The sequence below is a fragment of the Sturnus vulgaris genome, chromosome 21 (genome assembly GCF_052056855.1).
Source record: "Sturnus vulgaris isolate bStuVul1 chromosome 21, bStuVul1.hap1, whole genome shotgun sequence".
In the NCBI taxonomy this organism is placed as follows: Eukaryota; Metazoa; Chordata; class Aves; order Passeriformes; family Sturnidae; genus Sturnus; species Sturnus vulgaris.
The window spans coordinates 1,331,396-1,355,565 of NC_142263.1; the positions used below are offsets into that span (position 1 = coordinate 1,331,396).

At 51.9% G+C, this 24,170-nt stretch overlaps 2 protein-coding genes across 7 annotated transcripts in view; one reads left to right on the forward strand and one right to left on the reverse strand.

The window, feature by feature from the left end:
• The window catches only part of SYNRG (synergin gamma), a 36,058-nt gene extending 24,981 nt beyond the window's left edge, over positions 1-11,077 (forward strand). For 3 of the 5 annotated variants that reach the window (XM_088177009.1, XM_014881172.2, XM_088177007.1), the window contains 8 exons: positions 418-999; positions 1,357-1,520; positions 2,176-2,229; positions 2,941-3,037; positions 3,309-3,457; positions 5,976-6,086; positions 6,623-6,658; positions 7,575-11,077. In XM_088177009.1, coding sequence (XP_088033135.1) covers positions 418-999; positions 1,357-1,520; positions 2,176-2,229; positions 2,941-3,037; positions 3,309-3,457; positions 5,976-6,086; positions 6,623-6,658; positions 7,575-7,706 — 1,325 coding nt within the window. In that variant the 3' untranslated portion in view covers positions 7,707-11,077. The remainder of the gene's footprint in view (positions 1-417; positions 1,000-1,356; positions 1,521-2,175; positions 2,230-2,940; positions 3,038-3,308; positions 3,458-5,975; positions 6,087-6,622; positions 6,659-7,574) is intronic. The other 2 variants (XM_088177006.1, XM_088177008.1) reach the window with 1 other exon arrangement.
• Positions 11,078-12,018: 941 nt separating this feature from the next.
• On the reverse strand, positions 12,019-23,836 carry DUSP14 (dual specificity phosphatase 14). 2 transcript variants are annotated; one of them, XM_014881229.2, is made up of 3 exons: positions 23,683-23,836; positions 15,296-15,392; positions 12,019-14,036 (listed from the first exon to the last, which is right to left on the reverse strand). In XM_014881229.2, the coding sequence occupies exon 3, from the start codon at positions 13,916-13,918 to the stop codon at positions 13,322-13,324; it is 597 nt and encodes a 198-aa protein (XP_014736715.1). In that variant the 5' UTR covers positions 13,919-14,036; positions 15,296-15,392; positions 23,683-23,836; the 3' UTR covers positions 12,019-13,321. The 2 variants fall into 2 exon arrangements, with proteins under 2 accessions (XP_014736715.1, XP_088033136.1); XM_088177010.1 differs by lacking the exon at positions 23,683-23,836 and having other exon boundaries at positions 15,296-16,002.
• Between the last annotated feature and the right edge of the window lie 334 nt (positions 23,837-24,170).

Sequence of the window (24,170 nt, forward strand, 5' to 3'; positions counted from 1 at the left end):
ATGAAATAACACATTAAAGGTGTTTGAGTTGTAACATTTATATTTTGATTGTAGATTCTGCAGCCAGAAAACTCGACTGGTGATCTGTGCAGCCTGGACTGGCCAAAAACTCTTTTTATTTTTATTTTTTTTTAGTGTTTCTTCACTACCATAGTGGTATGGTGACTTGGAGCTTAAAGTGTAAGACAGCATTCAAAGGTCAAGGCTTACATTCACTGAACAGAGAAATTTTTGTATGAAATGCTGAGATATTTCCCAGATTATTTTTGTGCAAACTCCAATCCAAGCCTCGGTGAGACAACAATTCACTGTGTTTGTTCTTGCAGTTCCTCCAGGGGCTCTCAGCGAGTTGTTCTTAGGCGGGGTAGAGAGTTTAAGGTGTGAACTTCAGCTCCTAACTGTGGGGCTTTGTTTCAGATGTGGATGACATCAAGGGTGGCCCGTGTGGAAGCTGTGCTGGTGGCTCTGCACTCGGCAGCCTGGCGAGCTACGACTGCTCTGCTTCAGACAGGGACGACAAGAAACTCTCGGGGAGCGGCTCCTCCGCGGCCACCTCTGTCCTCCAGAAGAAGGAGACCTTGTTTGGCAGCTCAGAAAACATCACCATGACAACAGTTTCCAAAGTGACAACCTTCTCCAGCGAGGATGCTTTGCAGGATGTTTCCTTCCCAGCCTTTGCAAACTTTAAGGACTCGGGGCCGGTGTCCGGCGCTCCCAGCGATGACGACATTGGGGATTTTGGGGATTTTGGGGATTTTGCCACAATTCCCTCAGAAGCTCAGGATGCAGCAGCTGCTGACACAGCCCTGGGTGCTGATTTCCTTCATGGAGTCTCCTCTGAGCTGCAGAGAGAGGCCACGGATGACTTTGGAGAGTTCCAAAGTGAAAAACCAAAAATCAGCAAGTTCGACTTCTTGGTGGCAACTTCCCAAGGCAAGGTGAAATCCAGTGAGGAGATGATCAAGAGTGAGCTGGCCACCTTCGACCTGTCTGTGCAAGGTAAGCCTGCCCACAGTGGAGACACCTCATGGTGCATGTGCTTATCAAAGGCTGGTTTTCCTAGTTGAATTATAAATTAGCTAATGGGGATTGTTCCAAAGGCTGCTGGAAACCACCTGAATCTTCTCATTGATTTCTGTGGCATTTGGAGCAGGTCTTTTTTTCTACAAGGAAAATATTTGTTGTGCCAAAAACCTGTAAGAATTGAGGGACTGGGGAAATCTGCAGCAGTCACTGAGTAAAGAGAAATATTTGTTCTTCTGACAGAACGGGACAACCCTTGCTGCCACTTGATTCATTTTAAATAGCCTGGGTCTTTAGAGTAAAGGGATAACTTTTTACAACCTGCCTTTTTAGGGTCTCACAAGAGGAGCCTGAGCCTGGGGGACAGAGAAATCAGTCGCTCCTCACCTCTGCCAGCTCTGGAGCAGCCGTTCAGGGACCGCTCGAACACCCTGAGTGAGAAGCCAGCCCTGCCCGTGATCAGGGACAAGTACAAGGACCTGACGGGGGAGGTGGAGGTGAGGAACTGCCTGGAACACACCTGAGCTGGCACTGACATCAAGGGGCTTCTGTACCCAACTTTTTGGGGCTTTACCTGTTCGAATATGGGTGTGACTGTGAGGTGGTGTCCGGGTGTTGTGAGTGGAGCCTGGAAGTTTAAAGGGAAGTGGGAGAACACAGAATGTTGTCTGAAACACAGAATCACTTGACCTTGCAGCCCAGGCTTATGACTGGAAATTAGTTACAGTTTAAATCTAATCCCAGCTCTGGCAGAGACTGTTTGCTTTGGGAAATGGCATCACTTCTTGGCTGCGTGGTAGTTATTTCTCTTGCTCATCCTGAGAAGAGATGGGAAAAAGACTCAGATTAAATTCTGCTAATCCCCACTGCTAGAAGAGCAGACTGTAACAAATGTGTCAGGAGGAGGTGTGTGCAATGAAACCTTTACCCTCTCCTCTATGTTCTCCTTTTGAAACTCATTCTCACTCCCAGAAATCAAATTTTAGAGTTCAGGTGCATAGAGAGTGTTGAAAAAACGGGGAGAAATTAGGAACAGATCTGATCTGCAAACAGTCTTCTAGAATACCTGCCTGCTGTGTGTCTGTTGTGTAGGAGAGAGGGAGGGAGATGTGTGTAGGAGCAGGACTGAGCCTGTCCTTTGCTTTGCTCTAGGAGAGTGAGAGGTATGCCTACGAGTGGCAGAGGTGCCTGGAGAGTGCCCTGCAGGTGAGTGTGACACCTCCTCCTCCTGCAGAGCCTTCCCTCCCCCCTGCAGGACCTGCCTCACTCCGTGTTTGAGACCAACAGGCAGAGAAAGTGTGGGAATCAGCCCTGGGAATTACAGGTTTTAAAACCAAAAGCTGCCACCTCCTCAGCTAAACACCCTGCACTAATCTCCCTGTCTCTGGGGATTAGTTTGGCTTTTCCCTGAATATTCCAGCTCTCTGGTTAGTGGGGTGGTGCCATGTTTGGGTTCCCAATATTGAGCTCAGGGCTCTGGTACCAGTGCCTGGCTCCTCAGGGTTTCCTGAGGGCCAGAATTGGTGATGTGCTGTGCCCAGGGACCATTCATGTGCTGCTCTCAGACACTCCACAGCCAGACCAGTCAGTGCTCCTCAACATTTCTTCTTTGCATTAGAGTATTAGAGAGCCCAAACTGTGAATGCTCTTATTGAATTAGACAGCAAGGCATGCGTGCTCTTAAAACTCTTATTTTAGTAATGAAAATATTGGGGAGAATACATTAAGGTTTTAAATGTTCATACTTTCCCCTGATCTACTTAAGCAAGAGTGTATAAAAACATGTGGAGTGTGGCAATCATTTCTTGTTTAATTTGCCTCCTTTTCTGAGTAAAAGTTTCTGCTGGGGACAATCTTGTTTGTAATGATTATTTAAAGATAGAAACCCCATCATTTTATGAAATTCATTTCCACCAGGTCATAAAGAAAGCAAACGACACCTTGAATGGAATCAGCAGTTCATCTGTTTGCACTGAAGTTATCCAGTCTGCTCAAGGCATGGAATATTTACAGGGTATGTTTTTAGTTTTCCACGTGTTTTACACTGAAAGTTTTTCCTTAAAAACCAGGAATATAGAATCTCTCTTCCCCAAATGGCATTATTTTTAATCTTAATCCTTGCCTGCATCTAAATAATGAAGAACTCTTCTGCCAAAGGAATGTAACTCCAGCTTTGAACTGACCCTCCATGGCCACCCCTCCTGTGCCACTCTGGTTTTGCCTTTTCTGAGTTCAAGGCTGGGGATCCAATGCATTCTCAATCCTCCCCTGTTTTCCATCCACAGGGGTTGTTGAAGTCTACAGAGTAACAAAGAGAGTGGAGCTGGGCATCAAAGCAACTGCAGTTTGCAGTGAGAAGCTGCAGCAGCTGCTGAAGGATATTGATAAAGTGTGGAACAACCTGATCAGCTTCATGTCCCTGGCTGCTCTCACGGTAAGACCCCAAAAAACTGCCTGGTTACTAAAACAAATGTCATAATTTAATTTAAAGAGGCTTTGCAGGGTGTGCTGACTCGACAGTTTGTGTTTCTTCACTTGGAAAATGGAAATGAATTTGTTTGTGAAAGCCAGTTTAAAACCCTCTAAGAAAATTGTTATTTATGCACAAACATGATGTTGTGTTACTTAGTACCTTAATGATTGAGGTGATATCCTGGGTGTCTGTGGACATCTCCAGTAAGGCAAATTTAATAAAATCCAAATAAACCATTTTACATTTTATTTTTTCAAAAGCACTTGGCTTTAATGCTCACAATTCCAAAACACACAGTGGAGCAACACAGGAGCAACTAAACTGTTTTTCATTTGGAAATGCCCGAGTTTGTTTTGGTTTCTGCCACAGACTAAACAGCTTTTCCTGCTCTGCAGTGCCAGGAAAAGCTCCCAGGCAGCCTGGTAGGAGCTGGAGAGCTTTGGGCATAGCTGGGTGAGGGGACAGGCAGGGATGGTCTGAGGGGTGGCCCTTTGGAGCAGGAGCATCCCATGGGAAGGGTCTGCACACAGAGATGCAGAACAAACACAAATAGAAGGCAGGAAAATCACCCTGCCATTAAATACCTTGTGGGGTTTGTGTTGCAGGAGATACAATGTGCAAAATAACTTCCTTTAACCGTGGAAAAACTCACAATTTAGGGGATCACCCATCTGTGTGTGCTTTATATTGAGTGACAGTGGATCTTTTTACTCAGTGCCTATCCAAGGAGCCTTCAGGATCAGCACATCCCACCAAGCATCACTGAGCAGATCATTACCTTGGGGAGGTTTCCACCGAGCTTTTTAATTTGTGGCTTCCTCCTTGCACTGCAGCTGTGCCCACAAAAGGCTTTTCCATCCCAACAAACACTCATTTATAAGCAAGGCTTGGAATTCTTGGGTTCTGCTTGAAACACCCATCTCCAGCTCACTGTCAGGGATTAGAAATGATCAGTCCCTTTTTACACAACTTTTGCACATTTTACACCTTTCCAGCTGTTTTGGTGATGTCCTGTGCTGCACAGAGCCTGCCATCCTAGGAAATTTATATCCTCAGCATTTTACTGCCTGGCAGAGGGAGTTGATAGACCTGGAATCACCTGTTTGAACCCTGGCATTGTTGATGGGAACAATCCCAAGAGCTACCAGGATCTTTTCCTAATTTAAACAGGTGGATTAAAAGTGCTTTTCCTTGGAAGATTACAGGGATTACCTGAAAGTCCAAAGCCCCAGCAGCTCCTGGCTCGTAGCTCCTGCTGCAGTTTCAGCACATCAGGAGCTGCAAACAGTGACTTCTCACATGCACACACAGTCCAGCTGAACCTCCCAAAAACCAGGGACTCATGAACTCCTGTAATTGCCCACATCACTCCTTTCCTTGCTTCTCTTCCCCACGGGGTTGACTGGCAGGGGTGGAGCCCACACCTCTGGTGTTACAGTCATGGATCCTAAACGATGCAGAAGTGCCAATTAAGTGCACAGAAGGATTCCAGCTCCCAGGCATGTGCTTGGAAAGGTTAATTTTATCTTTTAAAGGATTTTGTTACAAGGTAATTTTATGCACAGCCTTGTGGTTTTTCACAGCAAATTGCAGGATGACCTTCTCATTTGCTTCACTCATGCATTTGGTAAACAAATATTAGAGTGCCTTTATTAATTTGATCTATTTAGAGATTAAAGGGTGGGGTTTTTTTTTCAGGATTCCAATTATTCTCCAGCCATTCAGCAGGGCAGTGTGAGCAGCATTCCCAGAGTGTGGATTAAGACACACATGGTGTGGGATCACACCATTTTTTTAAGCTTCTTGCATTTCTAGTCATTGCTTTTATTTGCATTACTGTTTTCATGCAAAATTTGAACAGTTTTGTATCACCCTAATGCAGTGTTTTAATTGATCATTTTTCCTGTGGCTGAAATGTGAGGTTAAGTGGAAAAGTGACCACATTAATTTATTATTTACAGGTTTCTTCTCCCACCCTTTGCCTGTCTTTAACCTGAGCTTGTGTGTGGCTGGTGTTCTGAATCCCATGGTTTTGTTAACCTTAATTTCTCATTTTGTGCTGCTCTGCCATACTGTAGGTTCAAAAAAAAAAAACCAGAAAAAGAGAAAAAGAAAACCAGCTGCCCTTTTTTGCTGAGGCACTACCAGGGAGTTCAGGACAAGGAACTCTGCTGCAGCCACCTCCCCACAGCTGCACAAACACCTGCAGATCCTCTGTTTGCCTTCCCCCAGTTCCCAGTGCTCCTTCCCCTTTGGAAGTGGGAATGTGCAACTCAAGAATTCCTTCCTTTGTAGTCGAGGCCTTTTTTAAGACTTGCAGTGTTATAAATTAGTGCTGATGGAGGTGGCAAGTCCAGCTTTGATGATTGTCACCCCTGCCATGACACGCTGGCTCTTGGTGCTCAGTAATTTTTATCATGATGTCTGAAATGTTGTCAGGCACTGAAAATGTCTAAATGTTCCTGTCTCCTTTCTTTAGCCAGATGAAAACTCCCTGGATTTCTCCTCTTGTATGCTGCGCCCTGGGATTAAAAATGCCCAGGACCTTGCCTGTGGAGTTTGTCTCCTAAATGTGGATTCCAGAAGCAAAGTAAGTGTGGTGCTTCAACTCCTTTGGGATTTACAGCCTGGGCTTCCTTTCATAGAGCCCCAGACTGGTTTGGGTTGGAAAAGCTCATCCAGTGCCACCCCCTGTCATGGCAGGGACACTTTCCACTGTCCCAGCTTGTCCAGCCTGGCCTTGGGCACTGCCAGGGATGGGTGTATGGAAAAAACCTTCATGGTTAGAATTTGTAATCTCTGACCTGTAGGTGGGTCTCAGTAAAATCTCACAAGGGGAATGTCCAGTGTTCCTTGGGCTTTGCTGTGACACAGCTTTGGAGAAAGGGTTGAGTTTAATTGTTTGTAATGAGCAAGAAACTGGGCTGCTAAGATTTTCAAAAGTACACATATTTTTTTGGCAAAAAAAAAATCTTTTGATGACTTTTCTTCATGAAATGGCTCACCAGAGGGGACTGCTGCCATTAGCAGAGCTGGGAGGGACTCCCAGGACATGTGCAGAGTTGTGCCAACCAGTTAAAAATAAGAGGCACTTTTCCTGACTTTCTGGTTTCAACGTTATTTCAGAAAGAAGAGAAACCTGTGGAAGAACTTCCCAAGAAAGTATGAATCTGTAAAAAACATTCTTTCTAGACTCATTCTTCTTGAGTGTGGAAGGCTGAGCTGCTGCTGGGCTCTCAGCTGTCATTCCCAATTGTGCCAATCATTAATCCTCTTCTCCAGTCGTGTTTTGTGGCCGTTAACTCTTGATCTGATCAACTAACATGCTCCAGAGCCTCCCCTGTCTGTCTGCATGCCTGTGCCTTGTGCCCAGCTCTCTGGTTTTGTGCTCCTTCTGTTGTATGGTAGAAAATCCCCGAGTTCCTGAATTTGTGCTGCCCGTGTGTCTGTAGCAGGAGAGGGGAGATTTCAGGGGCTTTGTGCTAGAAATGTTGACTTTTGGCTTTGTGTAGCAGGCAGTGGCATTTTTAGAAATCTCTGCAGGAAATCCAGGGTGTGGAGAGCAGGGCTGGGATATTTTTTTAAATAGGGAGCTGTGAGGCATTGGAAAGAATCTCCTAGCAACAAACAGCGAGGTGGTTTCAGCCTGTTCATGGCTTCACACGCTCACAGGCTCCTATTGTAAAGCAGCTTCAATTAACAGGAGGAAGTAGCTCAAATTCAACCTGAAATAACACTAATAGCAAGAATTGCACCTGCCTAACCCACAGCCAGGCTGGAGCCAGGGAAATAAATGCAGGAGCTGTCTGCTGGCAAGCAGGACAAGCTTTTCCTTTGGTAGGGAGGTGGAACAGAAGCAGAAGATGCAGGGAACAAGGTGAGTTAGCTGCCAGGGCTCCCTTCCTGCAGGTGTAGCTTGGCTCAGGTGTGATGCCTGAAGGTTTTGTCCACCTGCAGCCACAATCAAATCGAGTTGATGGGGTGGAGTGCTCAGGGGTGAGTCCTGTGCTGTTTTCCACTCTGCCTTTAGAGCCTGGAGGGGATCAGACTGTCACACTTGTTTCAATTCTCCTTGCAGGCCTTTAACTCAGAGACAGATAACTTCAAGCTGGCATACGGGGGGCACCAGTACCACGCCAGCTGTGCCAACTTCTGGATCAACTGCGTGGAGCCCAAACCTCCAGGGCTCATCCTGCCAGACCTGCTCTGAAAGCAGGGTCTAATCGTGCAGAATTTGGGGTAATTGCTGTGGTGGAGAGGCTGGAGCTGGGCTCAGGGTTGGAAACGTCTGGAGTTGATTTTTGGTCCAAAAATCAACAGTTTAAAGCCACTGTTACAGATGGTGAAGAATTCACTTGTAATGGCCAAGGTTTCAGAAATAACTGGAAAATATGTAGTATGGCAAAAAAAAAAAGAAAAAAGTGGCATTTCAGTCTTTCTGAAGATGGAAACGTTATCCTCTGGAAAAGCAGCCTGGTAACCCTGTGCACAAACCTGGGAGAGGCCAGCATGGAGCTTCCCAGAGAACCTGGAATGCTGGGCTGATTTGCATAGAAAACAACCACTTAAATACTTGAAGTCTGTATTTGCAAGCAAATCTTTTCCTTAACGTTTCTGGGACATGGACCTTGATGTTCTTTAAGTATTTGCTGCTGTGATATCACAGCACATGAGTCACAGCAGCATCCAGGCAGAATGAATTATTGACTCAGAAGGAGAAGCTGCTGGGTGTTTGTACTTCCACTGCTCTGTGTTGGAAGTTGTGCTGGATGCAGAACTGGTTAGTGCTGGAAGGTGAGGACTGGAAAACTGTTGTAATTTTCCCTGTGCTATTTGGATTCTGTAATGCAAGCAGCTGGAGTTTAAAACTCATGGTCTTTGTTGTAAATACAGATAAACTTCCCTGGATTTGTCCTGAGCTCCAGGTAGGATTTTGTCTCTCCTGACCTTTTGGGAGCTGTGTGGCTGCAGCACTGCTGAGAGCTGGACTCTGCTGATACAGCACATCTGCTGCTGTGGAGATTCTTTCCCTTTTTTGGCTGTGGGGATGCTGTTCCTGATGGGATGGGATGGCTGTGTGTGACTCCTGCAGTCTGCTGCTACCTGTAGCAACGTGTTCCTGTGACTCAGAGCTGGCAGCACAAGGTGGCCCCTGGCTCCTGCAGCAGGGAGTGGGATTTAACACCCAAAGGGATTTAACCCTGGAGTTTGGTGGTCTCAGCAAGCTGTGTTTGAAGCAGGCATTGTGTCCCTGCTGGTTTGTGGCTTTTGTAGGTGCCTCTCTGGACAGGTTTGTGTCACAGACTCTCACTAAATGTTACCTGTACATCTCAAGTACCTGGTTCCTCCTTCACATCCAATATGCAGAGGACAGTGGAGTGAGTGCTGGTTACAGGATTTTAAACCTGTGGGAGCTTTATGGTGTTACAAGAGACATCCCAAAACCCTGTCTGGGACTGCAGGGAATGAAGTGGGGTGTAAATCTAAACTTCCTCCTTAATTCTTTGGCTTAGTCTCTCAGATCTGTCCCTTTCCTGCAGAGATCTCAACAGCTTCTCCAAGTTAATCCTGCCCCCATTACAAGTACCTGACACTGACCTGTGGTTATTTGCTGAAACAGAAATTACAATGAGGAAAACGATGCTTTGTATTTAAAAAACAAACAGGCTTAGTTAGATGAAACTATTAATTAGCCCAAATGAAAGAATCTTGGCTCAGAGGTGTCTGGCTCCTTCCTTACACCAATTACAATAAATCTCCTTGCTGCCTCAAATTAGCTCATTCATGAAATAAAGCACCGTGTGCCTCCAGCTGATCCAGAGGCAGATTTCCCTTGCTGTGCTTCCCACATCCTGCCCAGGAATTACCAAAAATCCAGGGAAGCAACTCCTTGCTTCTCTCCCTTTCATTTATTAGGTGGCAAAGAGCTGCAGCACCACAGCTTGTGCACACAGCTCTTGTTTTCCAGCACAGTCAGGGGCTGCTGTGCCCCTCACCAGAGTTCCCACAGGAGTTTGGGGACAGGGAGCCACTGCAGGTTTTCTCCAGTGGCTGGGAGAGGCTGGTGCTGTACTGGGAAAGGCTTTTCACCACAGCTCCCCAGTACTTTGCTAGAGAGGAATTTTCTCCCCTAATCAAAAGAAAATGCCACAAATAAGAGGTCATGGTGTGAAATTTAAAGCACCAGCCGTATTGTCACAGGAGCATCTTCCAGTGCTGGTTTTTCTGTACCTGTTACCAGCTCAGCCCCTCTCTGAGCTGCAGCCAACCTTGTCTTTTGGCCCATAAAAAAAAAAGGAATGGACATTTCCAATTGCAGCAGCAGCAGCAGAGCTCACTGGAGGGTGACACTGCTGGACCATCCCTGCCTGTGTGGGGAGCAGGAAGGACTCTGCTCCCTGAGCCATGGGAACACGGGCAAGGTTTGCATGGAGATCCCCTCCATCAAGGCACTGCACAAGGAGGCTCAGCTGCATTTCCCAGTCATTCCAATGACTCACTGGAGCATTCAGCATCTCTCAGTGGTTGCCAGCCAAAGCCCAGTGTCCTTCCAAGCTGTATCCAAGGTGACAGGATTGTCACAGCCCACCTTCCCCTGCTGCCTGTGCTGCAGGCCCCTGGACACGCTGCCTTGTGTCCAGTGTCAGACTGAAACTCCTTTTCCTGCATGGATTCTCTCATTGGAAAAGAGAAACGAGATTTTATTTGTATTTTTTTTTTTTTATCTATGTGTAGATAGATAAAAGGAGCTGCCTTGGTGTGACCTGTGGAAAGTGGGGGTTTCTGTCTCTTTGTGTATATTTGGAGTTCTGAGGAATTATTTGCTCGATTATTTAATGTATTTATGGCTTAACCCCGTTGTGTTCCTGGTGCTTCTGTGCCGTGGCAGCTTCTCCTGGTGCTGGGGCTGCTCCAGCCTCTTCCCTGCCCCTCCCTCCTGGGGTTTGGCTGGGAGTCCCTGCAGCCCCTCCGAGGTCCCCTGTGCCCTGGGAATTGTCACCAAGGCCTTTTCCTCCCTGGCAGCAGCTTCTCCTGGCTGGGTTTGGTGGGAGCAGCTCCTGAAATCCCTGCAGGCTGTGGGAGTGAGGGTGAAGCTCAGCCCCAGGCTGAGCAGGAGATCATGGAAACCCATGGGATGCTCTGAGTCCTGTCAGCTACACTGGGAATCACAGACTTGAAACGAAACCTGCCTTCCCAAAAAAAGCTGCTACTGTACAAACTGCTGCTTTGGATTTACTTTCAATTCTGCACCTGTATTTAATTCCAGTTCTCTATGTTAAAATAGGAATGTCATAATTTTATGAAGAAGAGCAACGAGAAAACTTCTCTTTCTATTGTGATTCTTCTCCTGCCCTCTGGGCAAATGTTATTTTTCTTCCAGAAGTAGTTTTGTGATTATTATTTGGAGCTGTTTGGGTTTGTGCTGTGCTGGAGTTGCTGCTGATATTTTAAATCCAATGAAAGTAAGTGTTATTAATTGACTTTAGTACCTTGTTTACTCCCTTAATTCCTGCAATGATTTATAAATCCTGTGTTGAGATTCCAACCTGGTGTTCAATAAAAAGCTCATTTCATATCTGACCAGCCTGGGAAGCTGAAATATTTATATCATAATGTAAGTGAAACCTGCTCTGTGGCTGGCAGGGGGAAGGTGTCTCACCAAATATTGGAAGATATAAAATATTTTTCAGACAATTAAGATGCCATTTGGAGGAGCCTGTGGGGAGCAGGAGGAGTGTTCCCCTCAGAGTCCAAACTAAACCAGGGCTCTCTTTTCTTTGGTTCCTGTAGATTTGAGAATGGAATAAAAAGCTGGATTTTTACACTTGTGTAAAATCTTTTGCTGTAGTAAATACAAGAGGAGCTTTTGCAGTGAAATCCCCACAAGCACTAACACTGTCCTATAACCTTAATGGGGATTTCATTCTTTGTTTTCTCATGTGCTTTATTAGGCAATTTCACTTTTTATAGGTCTAACTTTCCCTTGTGTTTAAAGTCAGCCTTTGGTGCCTTCTTGGCTGAACATCAGCACCTCCCTCTCCCCTCAGTCCTCAGGCAGTGTGTGTATAAAGTCTATAGAATAATTCAAAGTGGAGAATTTTTAACCTTCCATTTTTTTATGCCAAAAATGCTGTTAAACCCTGCTTTGCCCATTTTTAGGTAAAGTTTAATTTTGTGAGCAGATTTCAGTTTTTAGCATTTTTTTCCCCCTTTCAAATGTCATGTGTTGGAATGTGTCCAGACCAATGATTAATCTTGATTTTTCACTCTCTAGTTCCTCACCATCTCCCTGGCTCAAGTTTAACTCCTAATAAATTAGGGAGATGAGTCTCCTGTGTCTGCCTGCCACTGGGACTGGGATCCAGCCATGGAACCTGAGCTGGGAGCAGCTGATGGCACCTTGATTTCAGTGGGGCAAAACTCATCTGGAAAAGCAGGAGAAACCATCCTTCAGCACTGCTGGGCCTTAGGCTGCTGCTGGAGCTCCATTAGCACTGTTTGGAACAGGAAACCAACACATGTTCTGGTTTAATCTTTATTGATTTTTTTTATTTTTTTTTTTACAAGTATAGAATCTCATTGAAATCAGACAGCGATCGCAGCAATCTGCCTGCTCCTCCTCCAGAGGCAACAGAAACTCTGGTGCCTTCTCAAGGAGCAGGGCTCCAGGCTCCAGTCACACTCCAAGGAACCAGTCCCTGCCCCTGGAGCCACGGGAAGGCTTCTCCCAGGGAAGGGCCGGGGCTGGAGTCGCTCCTGGCGCTGCTTGGAGCCAGGCCAGGCTCTGTCACCCACCCTGGGGACAGAGAGGAGCAGCCCTGGAATGCAGCATAACCTTGAGGACGGGATGGAGAGAGGCAGGAATGGGCTAAGGCAGGTCCGGAGCTGAGGAAGGGAGGCAGCCTCTCCCCAGGGGCTGGGCTGGCTGCAGGAACGCTGGCACATCACAGCCCAGCCCAGCAGGGGCCACGCTCACATTCCTGAGCGGCTCTTTGGCTGCCCAGCGGCTTCAACCCTCTCGCTTCTGTCTTGAGCCACAGCTGGACAAGATCTGTCAATTTTCCACCCACAAAACACACCAGCATTTTCCAGCAGTTGAAGTGTATTCCAGGATTATTGCCCTGGCATGGAATGAGTGAAAAAGAATCTTGTATTTATTCGATTTGAATTGCTCCATTTTTATTTTACTTGTGGCCATGGATTGATTCACTTTTTTTGTTGGTTTTTCTTTTTTTCCCTTTTTTTTTCCCCCTAACTTTGAATATGATTAAGAGCTGACTAAAGATCTCAAACACTATATACTGAGAGTCACTACAGATGTTAAAGAAAACACCAGCACTAGCACCACAGCCCCCTGTATTTCCTGCCTCCCTGGTGCTTGGAAAACCTGCTGCTGTGGAGCAGGGCCTTGCTAGTGCTGCTCCTGAGCCACTACAGGGTTTTTGCAAGGAAGCAAACAAGCTATAACAAAATATCCAGGCTACTACTGCAGCACGAAGCGCACTTGGGTCATCAACTCTGCCCAATGCCTCTTAGGCCCTTCCTCAGAGGATCCCAATAAACTGACTAAGAAAAGAAAAATAGACGGAGGCTTTATGGAAGGAATAAACTTATAATGAGACCTGGTTTTGCTAAATCAGAGATGCAGATGGGAAATCCCCATAGAGAAAAACGCTTTGAAGGGAATCGTTGGCCTTGCAGGTTAGTGAGGTGAGAACTGAGGTTCTGCTGTATGGTAAAGAACCAAAGTTGGCTGTAGAAGGAGAAGGGAATGTCTCCAGTCTGGTCACGTCCCTTCTGCTGTGCTTCCCGTCTGCAGTCCCATTAAATTCCCCAGTAAGGCATCAGGGGTCTCCTCTCTCTCTCGTAAACGTCTGGGATGATGCCATAGGGCGTCTGTACCATTTTAACCGTGGTCTTCCCAAAGAGCTTCCTCTCGTAGTCTATCAGCTGCCTCCAGAAGCCCACGTTGGGCCGGATGACGGGGCGCCGTGCCTTCACCCAGCTGTAGGCCTCCAGCAGGGAGACCTTGTGGTGCTTCATGAGGAAGGCGATGCAGAGCGTGGCCGAGCGGCTGACGCCGGCGGCGCAGTGCACCAGCGTGGCCCCGTGCTTCCGCGCCACGCTCTGGATCTTGTCGGCCACGCTGTCGAAGTACAGGGAGATGGGGGCGTTGGGCATGTCAGCCAAAGGCACTTTGACGTACTCAAACTGAGGCCAGTTGAAGTTGGGGATCTCGATGGTGGCGTTGATGATGCAGGTGATGCCCCGGGACAGCAGCAGGTGCCGGTTGGAGGCGACGCTGCCCCGGCTCAGGTACAGGGAGGGGGTGATCTGGGCGATGCCCCCCAGGGCGCCTTCCGAGAGCATTCGCGGAGCCATCAGAGTTCTCGGCAGGGAGTTGTGGCTTCTGGAGGTCATGGAGGATCTTGGCACTCAGGCTTCCATTATGGGAAGAGAGCCAACGGGATCTTCAGCCAAGGGAGGGATTGTGTGGCCTGGTGGTGGCAGGACAGCGACAGCTCCCGCTGCTTAGTCACTGCAAAACACAAGTGAGGCCACATGAGCGGGGAGCTGTCCCTGACCTGTGGCCGTGCCAGGGAACAGGAAAGCCCAGCTCGCCCTGCTGTGGCCTGGCAAAGCTCCGTGGGGAGTGTGGGGCTGCTTTCACAGTGCTCATTACCACTGTCCCCCAGGCACTGCCTGGACAGATAGTAACAAAAAAAAATCTTCCAGCCTAATTAGTTCCAATTACTTGCCAAGGGTTTACCTGTGGGCCTGGATAGCATCTCACCCGGCCCAGCACGTGGAAGATGAGCTACACCTTTTCCATGCTGAAACACAACAGCTTCATAGCTGGCCACAGTTCAAAGGGATGGTGAGGAACAGCAGATGCCAGCAATTTCCAGCACGCTGCCCTCTCCCCAGTGCCACCCTTCTCCTTTTTTAGGTGTGGGAAAGGCCCCGCCAAAGCACATAAACAGAGGAAAGTCGCTCGTTAGGAAAGGCGGTGAGTCACGTCCATCCCCATCAGTCACCGGCTCTCATGGAGGCAGGGGAAGTGTGGAAAGAGTGACCTGGTTATGTCAGAAGCTGAGAGTAAAACCCAAGAGCAGAGGCTGGGACAGGGAAGGCTCTTGTCCTGCTTTAATGCCTGACTAATGCTTTCGGGCACCTCCAAAGCCAGGGCAGAAGCTGCAGGCAAAGGGATGAGCCCTGGAGTATCAATTTGCCAGTCTGTGTGTTCTCTGCTTGGAGAAAGGCTCCAGTCTGTGCAGGCTGGGGAGTCCCTGCCCAGGTACCTCTGAGCCCACCCCGGTGGCACTGGCAGAGCTGAGGGGACTTGGGGGATGCTCAGGGCCTTGGGGAGAGGGATTTGTCCCTCCAGCAATTCTTAATCATGTTAAGAGGGTGCTTAAAGGTCTGTGGCTTCCCCAGCCCTCAGCTGTCTGCCCTCATCCCATGCTCTGGGAAGCACCAGCAGGTCCCAGCAGTGGCTGGTGCTGCTGCCAGTGGATTTTTGGCTCTGTGGTACAGAAACTTAATGAGCATAACGTGACCTCCTCCGTGGCTCTTCCCTGCTGGCAGCTACTTGAGCAGCTCCTGAAGTTGTGGACCCAAAGCTTTAAAAGTTCCTGCCCCAACAAGGTTTTTGCTTCAGCTTCCCCCCACTGCAGTCACCCAGCTGGAGCAGCAAGGAAAGGTGTGTTTTTTTCAAAGGAATAAATTTCTTTGAGCAGGGGAAATCCCTGCTCTCAAACAGCTTTTACTGACAATGCAAAGGATTTGGACACTTACACTTGGTAACAAAGTCCTGCTCTAAATCACGGAGCGGCACCCCGGTGCTCTGGGCTGCTGAGGCTGGGAGGGCTCATGGAGTGTGTCCAACACTGAGCTGGGGAGAGAAAAGAGCATGGATTTTATTGGGACCTGGCTGGACTCTAATTAGGTGGGTGTCCAAGAACTGAGAGGGAGGAGCACGGCCTCACTCAGGGTGGCACTTGCTGTAATGTCACCAATTCCTGCCAACATGGCACTCAAAACCACGGTGAGCCCAGAGGAATCCGAGGCTGGCACGGAAGTCATTTAAGTAATTAATTTGCTGTAATGTCTCCTTTAGCATCCACCCAGGCCAAGACAGCTGGGGCAGGTCTGTGTCCTTCTGATGCTGCCCAAAGCCACCCACTGGGGACTCCCTGTTCCCCATTCCTGCAAATGGGAAGGGGCAGAGCTGATGCCAGAGCCACAGCACCCTGCTCCCAAAAAGCTGAGGGTGGGGCCAACGTCCCTTTCTCTTCAGAGCAGAGCAACTCCAAAGCAGCTCTGAGCAACGCAGAGCCTGCAGCTGCTCCTGAGGTGGTTTGGGAAGGGCTCTGCTGCTTTCCATAAAGTGGTTCCTGTTTGCAGGCAGGAACTTATCCGGGGATTTGCATGTGACAGGCTGGGCTCGCTCTGCAAACTCCGGGGCAAACACCTGCTCATCCCATCCCATCCCATCCCATCCCATCCCATCCCATCCCATCCCATCCCATCCCATCCCATCCCATCCCATCCCATCCCATCCCATCCCATCCCATCGACACCTTCCTCTATCCCAGGCTGCTCCAAGCCCCAGTGTCCAGCCTGGCCTTGGACACCTCCAGCGATGCAGGGGCAGCCACAGCTGCTCTGCCCAACCTGTTCCATCCCCAGAATGGCCAGCACAGCTCCCACCCGACCCAGAGCAGCTCTCAGCCAGAAGGATGGAATATTCGGGATAGGAACTCATTACACTGAAGCACAAGATAAGGCTGCTGATGCCCAGGCGCTGGGGGACAGCCACCACAGCAGCAGGATGGGTACCACATCCCTTGCTGTGTCCCCTGTGGTGTCCCCTGCCGTGTCGCGGCGCTGGCAGCAGGAGCTGGCTGGGATGCCACCCGTGCTGTCTCAGGCATGTGACAGAGCCACGCTGCTGCCCACACACAGCAGGCTGAGCAGCTGCTGCCGTGCGGGAGCTGGGAATGGAAGGGGCCTCGTCTGCCTGGGCTGGCAGCGGCTCCGGCACCTCGGGAGCTCCCCCAGGCTCGCAGGTGTGAGCCTTCACCTGTCCCCAGGGCTGCACCCAGCCCCAAGTGCCCTCTTTGGCTCCCGTCAAAGTCCCTTTGCCTTTCCCGGCACATCCCGCTGAAATCCAACACTGTTGCTCTTCACGCAGCCATTCCCGTCATTGTGCTGGGGCAGAGAAAGAGAACAGGAATGAAAAGCCTCTTCCCAGCCGTTGCTGAGTGCAGAAAAAAAAAAAAAAAGAAGAAAAACGCTGAAGACGGAACAAAGCACGCACACAGCTCGGCGTGGCTGTGCCTGGGAAGGCACAAGAGGCTCCTGGCAGGGCACAGGGCAGGGGCTCCCTTCACTGCCAGGGTACAGCCAGCGTGACCACCTCATGTGAAATAAAAACCCCATCCACTGCTCCTTGCTTGGGCTTTCTGAGTGAGGCTGGGGAGTCACAGCAGCACAAAGCTGGTGCCCTGGGGTGCTGGAGCCTGTCCTGCCGAGGGCTGGACCCAAAACTGTCCCTAAAGCAGCACTGGAAGTGCCTTCCAAAGGAGCTGGGATGGCACTGGATGGGGTTTCCTGCAAAAGGCTGACAGAGGGTGCAGATGGTCCTTCAGGAGAAGACTGGCTGGCAGTGGGCTGGGAGCAAGCAGGTGTTGCTGCCATCACATCCTCCTTTTTCTGACTGCAGTTAAATGAATTAATTAATCTTGTAGCAGCCCTGACCCACAGTAAATCCCTTTCCAGACTGTGCCTTGGTTTTGCCCATGTGCAGAGCCCAGACAGTGCCCCATGGGGAGGGCTGGGACCCTGGGGTGGCAGTGGGACCCTCGGGACCCTGGTGCAGCAGGGGCAGGACTGGAGCAGCCTCCTCCCTCCCTGACAGACTGGTGGGTTCTGCCATTTCCCTCCTCTGCATAATCAGGGGTGGGGGAAGCCAGTGGCTAATTACAGCCTGGAGAACACTCTGCTCTTCAAAGCCTCCAGGTCCTTTCCCAGCACTCCTGGCCAGCACCATCCTCAGGTTTATGGCGAGGGGACATTTCTCCAGCCTCCATGCAGCCTGGATCTCATCCTGCACCCAGCAGCTCTCAGGTGGGTCCTTCTGCTGTACCTCCAGGCTGAGCTTCGTGGTTCTCCAGTCTCAGGAGGAGGGGCAGGTGCCTGGCCCGGGGTAGCTGCCGGCTCTATCCCACCTGGGCTGGATCTCCTGGCCTCAGAGCAGCTCCCTTCCAGGTAAGAGGATTTCCAAAGCAATGCAGCAATCCCGATGCCGTGGTTGGTGTTCTGGTGGTGCAGCCCCTTGGAGAGGTTGCTGCCGGCAACGCTCGTGGCTCTGCTCTTCCAAATCTTGCAGCAGCTGGAGTTTGTTTCTCTTGCTTTCATTCCTGGGAACGCAGTCCTGTTAACAAAGGCTGAAATTCCCACGGGAAAGCATTGCTGGCTCCTGGACCTCCTGAGAAAGACTTGAAAACACCTCTGGAAGCTCAAATGACAAACAGGGTGAGTTTGTGAGTTAAATACTGTGATCTCCAGGACAGGAGGGAGAACTGGTCGGGCTCTAGACAATGAGTTGGCAAGTCTGAGCTTCTGCCTTCTTATTCTGGTGCTGCTGGGTGGTTTGCTCTGATTTGCGAGAGGTTTTTTTTTGTTTGTTTGTTTTTTAACACAGCTCCTCTGTCTTGAGAGCAGAGCCTGTAGCTTGTCCCTGAGGGATCTGAGTTTCTGTTGGGTTGTGTGGCAGTAACACAACCATGGGGCTGGCACCTGGACAGGTGAGAGCTCCCCCAGGCCTCTCTCCCTCTGGACCGTGGGTTTAGTGCAGGGTGGGCTCTGCTCTGCAGAAACACTGAAGCCCCCGTTTTAATTCCCACATCATCATCTGGGATTTGAAGCAGGTTTGGGGGCTGGGTGTGCAAAATGTCAGTACTGAGGCAAGGCTTCTCCCCCCTCCCAGGAGAGGAAAAGTTATTCATTTTGGAGATGACAAATGCTCTCTAATCCTGCAGTAAAGAGAAGAGTCAATATCACAGGCACTGAATGAACGAGCCTGCTCAGGGCTCTTCCCAGCCAGGCTGAACAGCAAATTGCTTCAGAAATGGTCCTGGAGAGTGGCATTTCAAATAAATTTCAGCAGAGAGCACAAACTGCAGCCATTCTCGGGTCAGGGCTTGCTTGTGCTGAGTCCAAGGGAGCCCAAAGCACAGCGGGGAGGGGAGAGGACGTGTGGGAGCCGCCGGCTCCTCTTCCCTGCCCTCCTGCAGCCCTTTGCTCTGCCAGGGCTCTGCTCTCCTGCCTTTGGTTGTGCTCCTGGAGCCATTACAGGCTCCTCTGGCGTGGGTCAGAGCCATCAGCACATCCTCACGATGGAAAGGTCGAGTGGTTTGGGTTTGGAATGGGAAACAAGGAAGGGCAGCAGGCGGGGTGATCTGGGCTGAGACAGAGGATGCTGTGACCAACCCCTGATTGATTCTGCTGGCAGCCTGTGCTGGCCTCTCCGAGCAGGATGGGAGCTGTCAGATGTTAAATCAAGATAATAATCTGTCTGCCCGGAGCTCTGAGCAGGCCTGGCTGCTTGTGCAGCTCCCAGCACAGCCGAGTCCCCACGCCTGCCAGAACACACCAGCAACTTCCCAGAGGATCCACAAAAACGGAAATCGTGCCTAAAACGCACAACAAGACACCCTGCAAACAGTGCTGGGCTCTCCTGGGAAGCTCAACGACCCCAAAACAAGCAGTTTGGTCCACAAGCACAGTCCTGCCTCCTCCCTGTGCCTGGAATCCAGGCTGCTCCCAGAGCCGAGGCAGCTCCCCAGGCTGCAGGGCTGGCGATTCCCCAGGAGCCTGTCCCAGCCTGCTGCCTTCAGCGGGGTGACAGCTGACACTCCTGTGTCACAGCCTGTCCCTCCTGCTGGCACCAGTGGGGTGCCCTGGGTGAGGCCAGGGCTTGGCAAGGCTCACCCACTGCCTCCTGCCTCTGCTGAGGATGAGCCACCCTCGCTCCACTGCCAGGCTCTGCTCCCACATGGCAGCACTGAGCCTCGGGCTGGCACCAGGCTTAGGGGTGGTGACTCTAAGCCAGCCCAGGTCCCAGCTGAGCAGTGTCTGAGTGCTGTGCCAGCCCCTCAGCCCCTCCTCGCTCTGCCAGCCAAAGGCTGGCTCCCCGATTGCCATTCTCCCAGCAGGAAAAATGCCCAGTGAGGTTTCTGCAAGGATCCATCCAAGGATGCCACTTGGCCCTGTGGGCAGGGTCCCAGACTGCCAGGCAGGGCAGCGGCTCTGCTGCCTCCTGATTCCCACTGTCACCAACTCCTGTGACAGAGCAGAGCTGCCCACGGCCACGCTGTGATCCCTGCCACGCTGGGAGCAGGCACTGCACCCTCTCCAGCTGGCAGCCAAACCTCTGGGCACAGGGAGAGCTCCTGGCCACCGGGATGGAGCGAGACGGGCAGCAGGCACAACCTGGAGCACACTGGTATTTATAAATCCTCACTCTGCTCTGAGAACAAGCCTCCCTCGGCAAGCAGCAAGAGGATTTGATGCAGGAAAAACAAACCATCTTTCTTTCAAACACCACGTCTGTGCTTTCAGAGCCACGGGCTGTGTGTGCTGCTCACTGGGAGAGCACAGCAGGAACATGGGGCTGCCCCAGCATGGAGCAGCGGTGTGGCCACTGCTAAAAAACTCCTGGGAGGTGCACAAAATGCTTTAAAAAGCAGAATTAAGGTCTGAGGAGGCACGAATGGGATCTGACAGTTGTGTGCAGCATCAGTTCCCACTCGGCTGAGCACTGAGGACTGTTTTCCAGCCCCGAGTGGAGATACTGCCTCTTCTGGAGCACTACAGATTGTTCCAGCGCCAGCTGATGGCATCTGGATTGCAGGTGGAGTTTAGGAAAGCTCCATGCCCTGCTCCCTGTGTCCAAGTGTGACCAGGGGACACGGATGGAGAGCAGGGGGGGCACGTTCAGGGAGCAGACCCATGCCTGGCTCTGGCTCCTGGGGTGCTGCAAGATGGAGCCTTGTTTTTTCCGGAGCCGTGCCCTGCGCAGTCACAGCTGACAGGAGGGACACAATCTCTTCCCTGTTAGCAGAACAAAACACAGGGACCTGGTGTGTTTGCTCGTGTGTGACCCTGCCAGGCCCAGGGCTGTGCCTGCTGCTCGTGGGGCTCTGCCCCAGCCCACCCCAGAGCCCATCAAATTGAAGGCAGCTGCAAATTCACTGCAACGTGTCCTGGAAACGATCCGGTGCCTCCATGCTGGCCTCACCCGGGCCTTTTCCAGGGGCAGTGCCAACTGCTGCATGCTCTCAGCTGCCCCCCTGGCTTCTCGGGGGGTCTCAAAGCTGGCACCCTGATGAACCTGATGGTGCCACATCCCCCTCCGGAGGAATTCCCGGCAGGCAGGGGCAGCCCACGCTTTCCCCACGCTCCCCCAAGGCCGGGCAGGGGTGGGAGCAGGGGGATGTGCCCGCAGCAGCTGTGAGGAATGAGGTCACCTCTGAGCACATCCATGGGGTTGTGTCGGGTAACAGGAAGAGAGGCCAATTTTAATCAATTAGGGGGAAATGGAGTTTACACGAGGAGCTTCCCCTGTGGGCAGTGCGGGGCCAGCACCCCTCGGCTCCCAGGAGATCACTCTGGCTGCTCCAGGCTAGGGGGAATTCTCTTTTTCAGGGATGCTGTGCAAATTTACATTTCCTCCATGCCCACAAAGGGAGGGACCTGCAGACACCCCCCCACATTGCAGGGTGGGATGGTGAAAATAAATGAGAATTCATTCTCATTAGACTGGGAATCCTGACCTACCTGGCCTAGGGGTGACTGTGGCAGCACCTGTTGATCCTTCCTGCTGGGAACCCCAAAGCTGCCTGATTATTATTGTTTTATACTATTTTTAAAGCAGGGCAGTGGCTGTGTGAGCCGAGCCCACGCACTGCCTGCAGTACAGGTGCCCCGGGAAGGGTGGGCAGTGCCTTTGCCTCCCAGTTCCTGGCTTTATTCCCAAGCATCCAGGGAGCTGAGGCTCCTGCTCAGAGATTCCTCAGCTATTTCCAGAAACCAGAGCCCTCTCTGGTAGATGTTTCCCCTCGTGTTATGGTTGTTCAGAGGGTCCTTTTGGAAGGGATAAATGGGTGTGTGTGTGCTGAGGGCTGTGTACCTGGATAGGAGGGTCTAGGAGAAGCTCCCGTGCCTGGTTTGAGGTGTTATCCCTCCCTTCCAGGGAAAACCACCCAGGAAAGTCCTGCAGTGTGGCAGGAAGCCTGAAAGCCTTCTCTGGTGAAGAACCTTTAGTAGATGGCTCTGGTGGGGTCTGTGTGGTGCTCCCAGGCCCCACTGCCCTGCCCCAAGTGCCTTTTCCCACTCCTCAATCCCAGGCTCTTCCTGCATGCCCAGGCGTGCAGGTGGCTGGTTCCCTGGGACAAAGCTGGTTCTGGCTCCCAGAGCAGAGACCCGAGACTTTTTTTTGGGGTGGCTCTGCATCCCTTTCCTCCCTCCCATGGAGCCTGGCTCAGGCAGAAGATTTCCCCTCACTCCCTGTATGTTTCTGGAGCAGCATGAGCTCCCTGGCTTTCCAGCTCCGAGATTCCAGCTGGGATCAGGTACTGAATTAAGCCATGCAAATTTCCATCTTGCCCTGACCGACGAGGAAGCAGTGCCAGAGCCCAGAGCAGACCCCGCAGCACAGCCAGGGCTCGGATGAAATCCCTGGGATTTCACCTTTGTTCCTGCAGGAAACTGGGATGTCTGTGTCCCTGTCCAGGACCCAGGCGAGCCCTCGGGGGCAGGAAGGACAGGCAGAGCTGCACGTTCACACCTTCCAGGCATAAATCGATTAAAACCTGCTGCATTACTGCTCCCCTGACGTTCACCAGGGTCACGTCAGCCAAGTCGTGGCAGAAGATCTCTGTGCCAACGGGGAACAGCACGTGTCCCCAAAATTAGAGATCCTTCCTTCTCATTCCTTAGGAAGCAGAGTGCCACAGAGCCCGTCCCAACCACCGGGAACACAGCAAACACCAAGGTTTACAGCGAGGCCTGGGGGAGGAATCCACTCCCTGCCAGAGCAGGGGCAGCTGCTCTGGTGTATCATAAGGGAAAACTGTTTTGTCAGTGCTAATCCTCCACCATTCCTGAGGCAGGGGCATTAGGGATAAACTGAACTTGCAACATGATATTAGGGCATCTGCCAACACTCAAACCTAGAGAATAAAAGGCTCATTTGCTGCCCAGTCGAACAGGTTATAATCCTGCCCCATCTCCCTACAGCCAAATGCCACTCATTGATTACTGGTGTTGCTCAAAGCAGCTGCTCCGGAGCTGAGTCAAGGGCCGTGCACGCCGCCGGGCTGGATGGGAGGCCGGGCAGCTGCAGGCACCCGCCGGGGCTTGGGGACACCGGGGTGCCCTGGGAGCTGGGGGTATGGAGGGCAGGAGCCAGGGATGGGTGCCAGGGCAGAAACCAGGGATGGGTGCCCACAACAGAGGTGCAAGGGCAGGAGCTAGCAGGCTGATGGGCAGGAGTCAGGAAAGGGTGCAAGGGCAGGATTCAGGGATGGGTGCTGAGCTGGAGGTGTCGTGGACAGGATCCAGGGATGGGTGCCAGGGCAGGATCCAGGGAAGGGTGCTGAGCTGGGGGTGTGGAGGGCAGGATCCAGGGAAGGGTGCCCACAGCAGGGTGCAAAGGCAGGATCCAGGGATGGGTGCCAGGGCAGGATCCAGGGATGGGTGCTGAGCTGGGGGTGTCCAGGGCAGGAGCTAGGGATGGGTGCTGAGCCAGGAATAGGTGCCGACAGCTCGATTCAGGGATGGAGCCCTGCTACAGCACAACCCCCGTGGCGGGGCTGGTTCCACGTCGAGGAACCCCCGGAGCTGCGCCCGCGGCTGCTCCGGTGCAGCTCGGAGGTGTCCCCCGCTCTCCCGCCGGGCTCAGCCGGGCTTTGAGCAGCGGCCACCGCGTCCCGCTCCTCCGGGCACCCCGTCCCACGGCACAGCCCCGCTACCCTGAGCCCGGCGGGGATCCGAACCTCCCCGCGTCCCGTCCCATCCCCTCCGGAGGGCACCGCACACAACCGGCACCAGCGAACACAGCGGGGAACGGCGGGGCCCCCCACCCGAGCGCCCCGGTTCCCCCGGCCCGTCCCTACCATGGCTCCCGGGCGGCGGCTCCGCGCTCCCTCGCGGCCGTGGCGGCGGCGGGCCGGGACTTTTATCGTGCTCGGCCGGCTCCGTCTCGGCGGTGCCACCTGACCGCGGCTGCCGGGGCCGCCCCCGCCCGCAGAGCCGCCGTTACCAGGCTACGGGGGGCGGCCCGGCCCGGCCCGGCCCCCGGGCGGGGGCTCCGGGAGACCGGCCCCGCTTAAAGGAGCCGCCGGTGCCGGGCCCGCCGTGTCTGTGGGTGACGGGACCCGCTGTGGGGACAACGAGGGGCCCTGTGGGGATGGGAAAAAGGAGGCTCCCGGTGGGGACATGATGGGATCACTGAGGGGATAGGACTGTGTGGGGACATGATGGGATCACTGAGGGGATAGGACTGTGTGAGGGGACATGATGGGATCACTGAGGGGATGGGGACAACTGAGCGTCCCTGTGGGGAAAACACGGGGAAAAGGAAAAGTGGGGAGTCCTGTGGGGC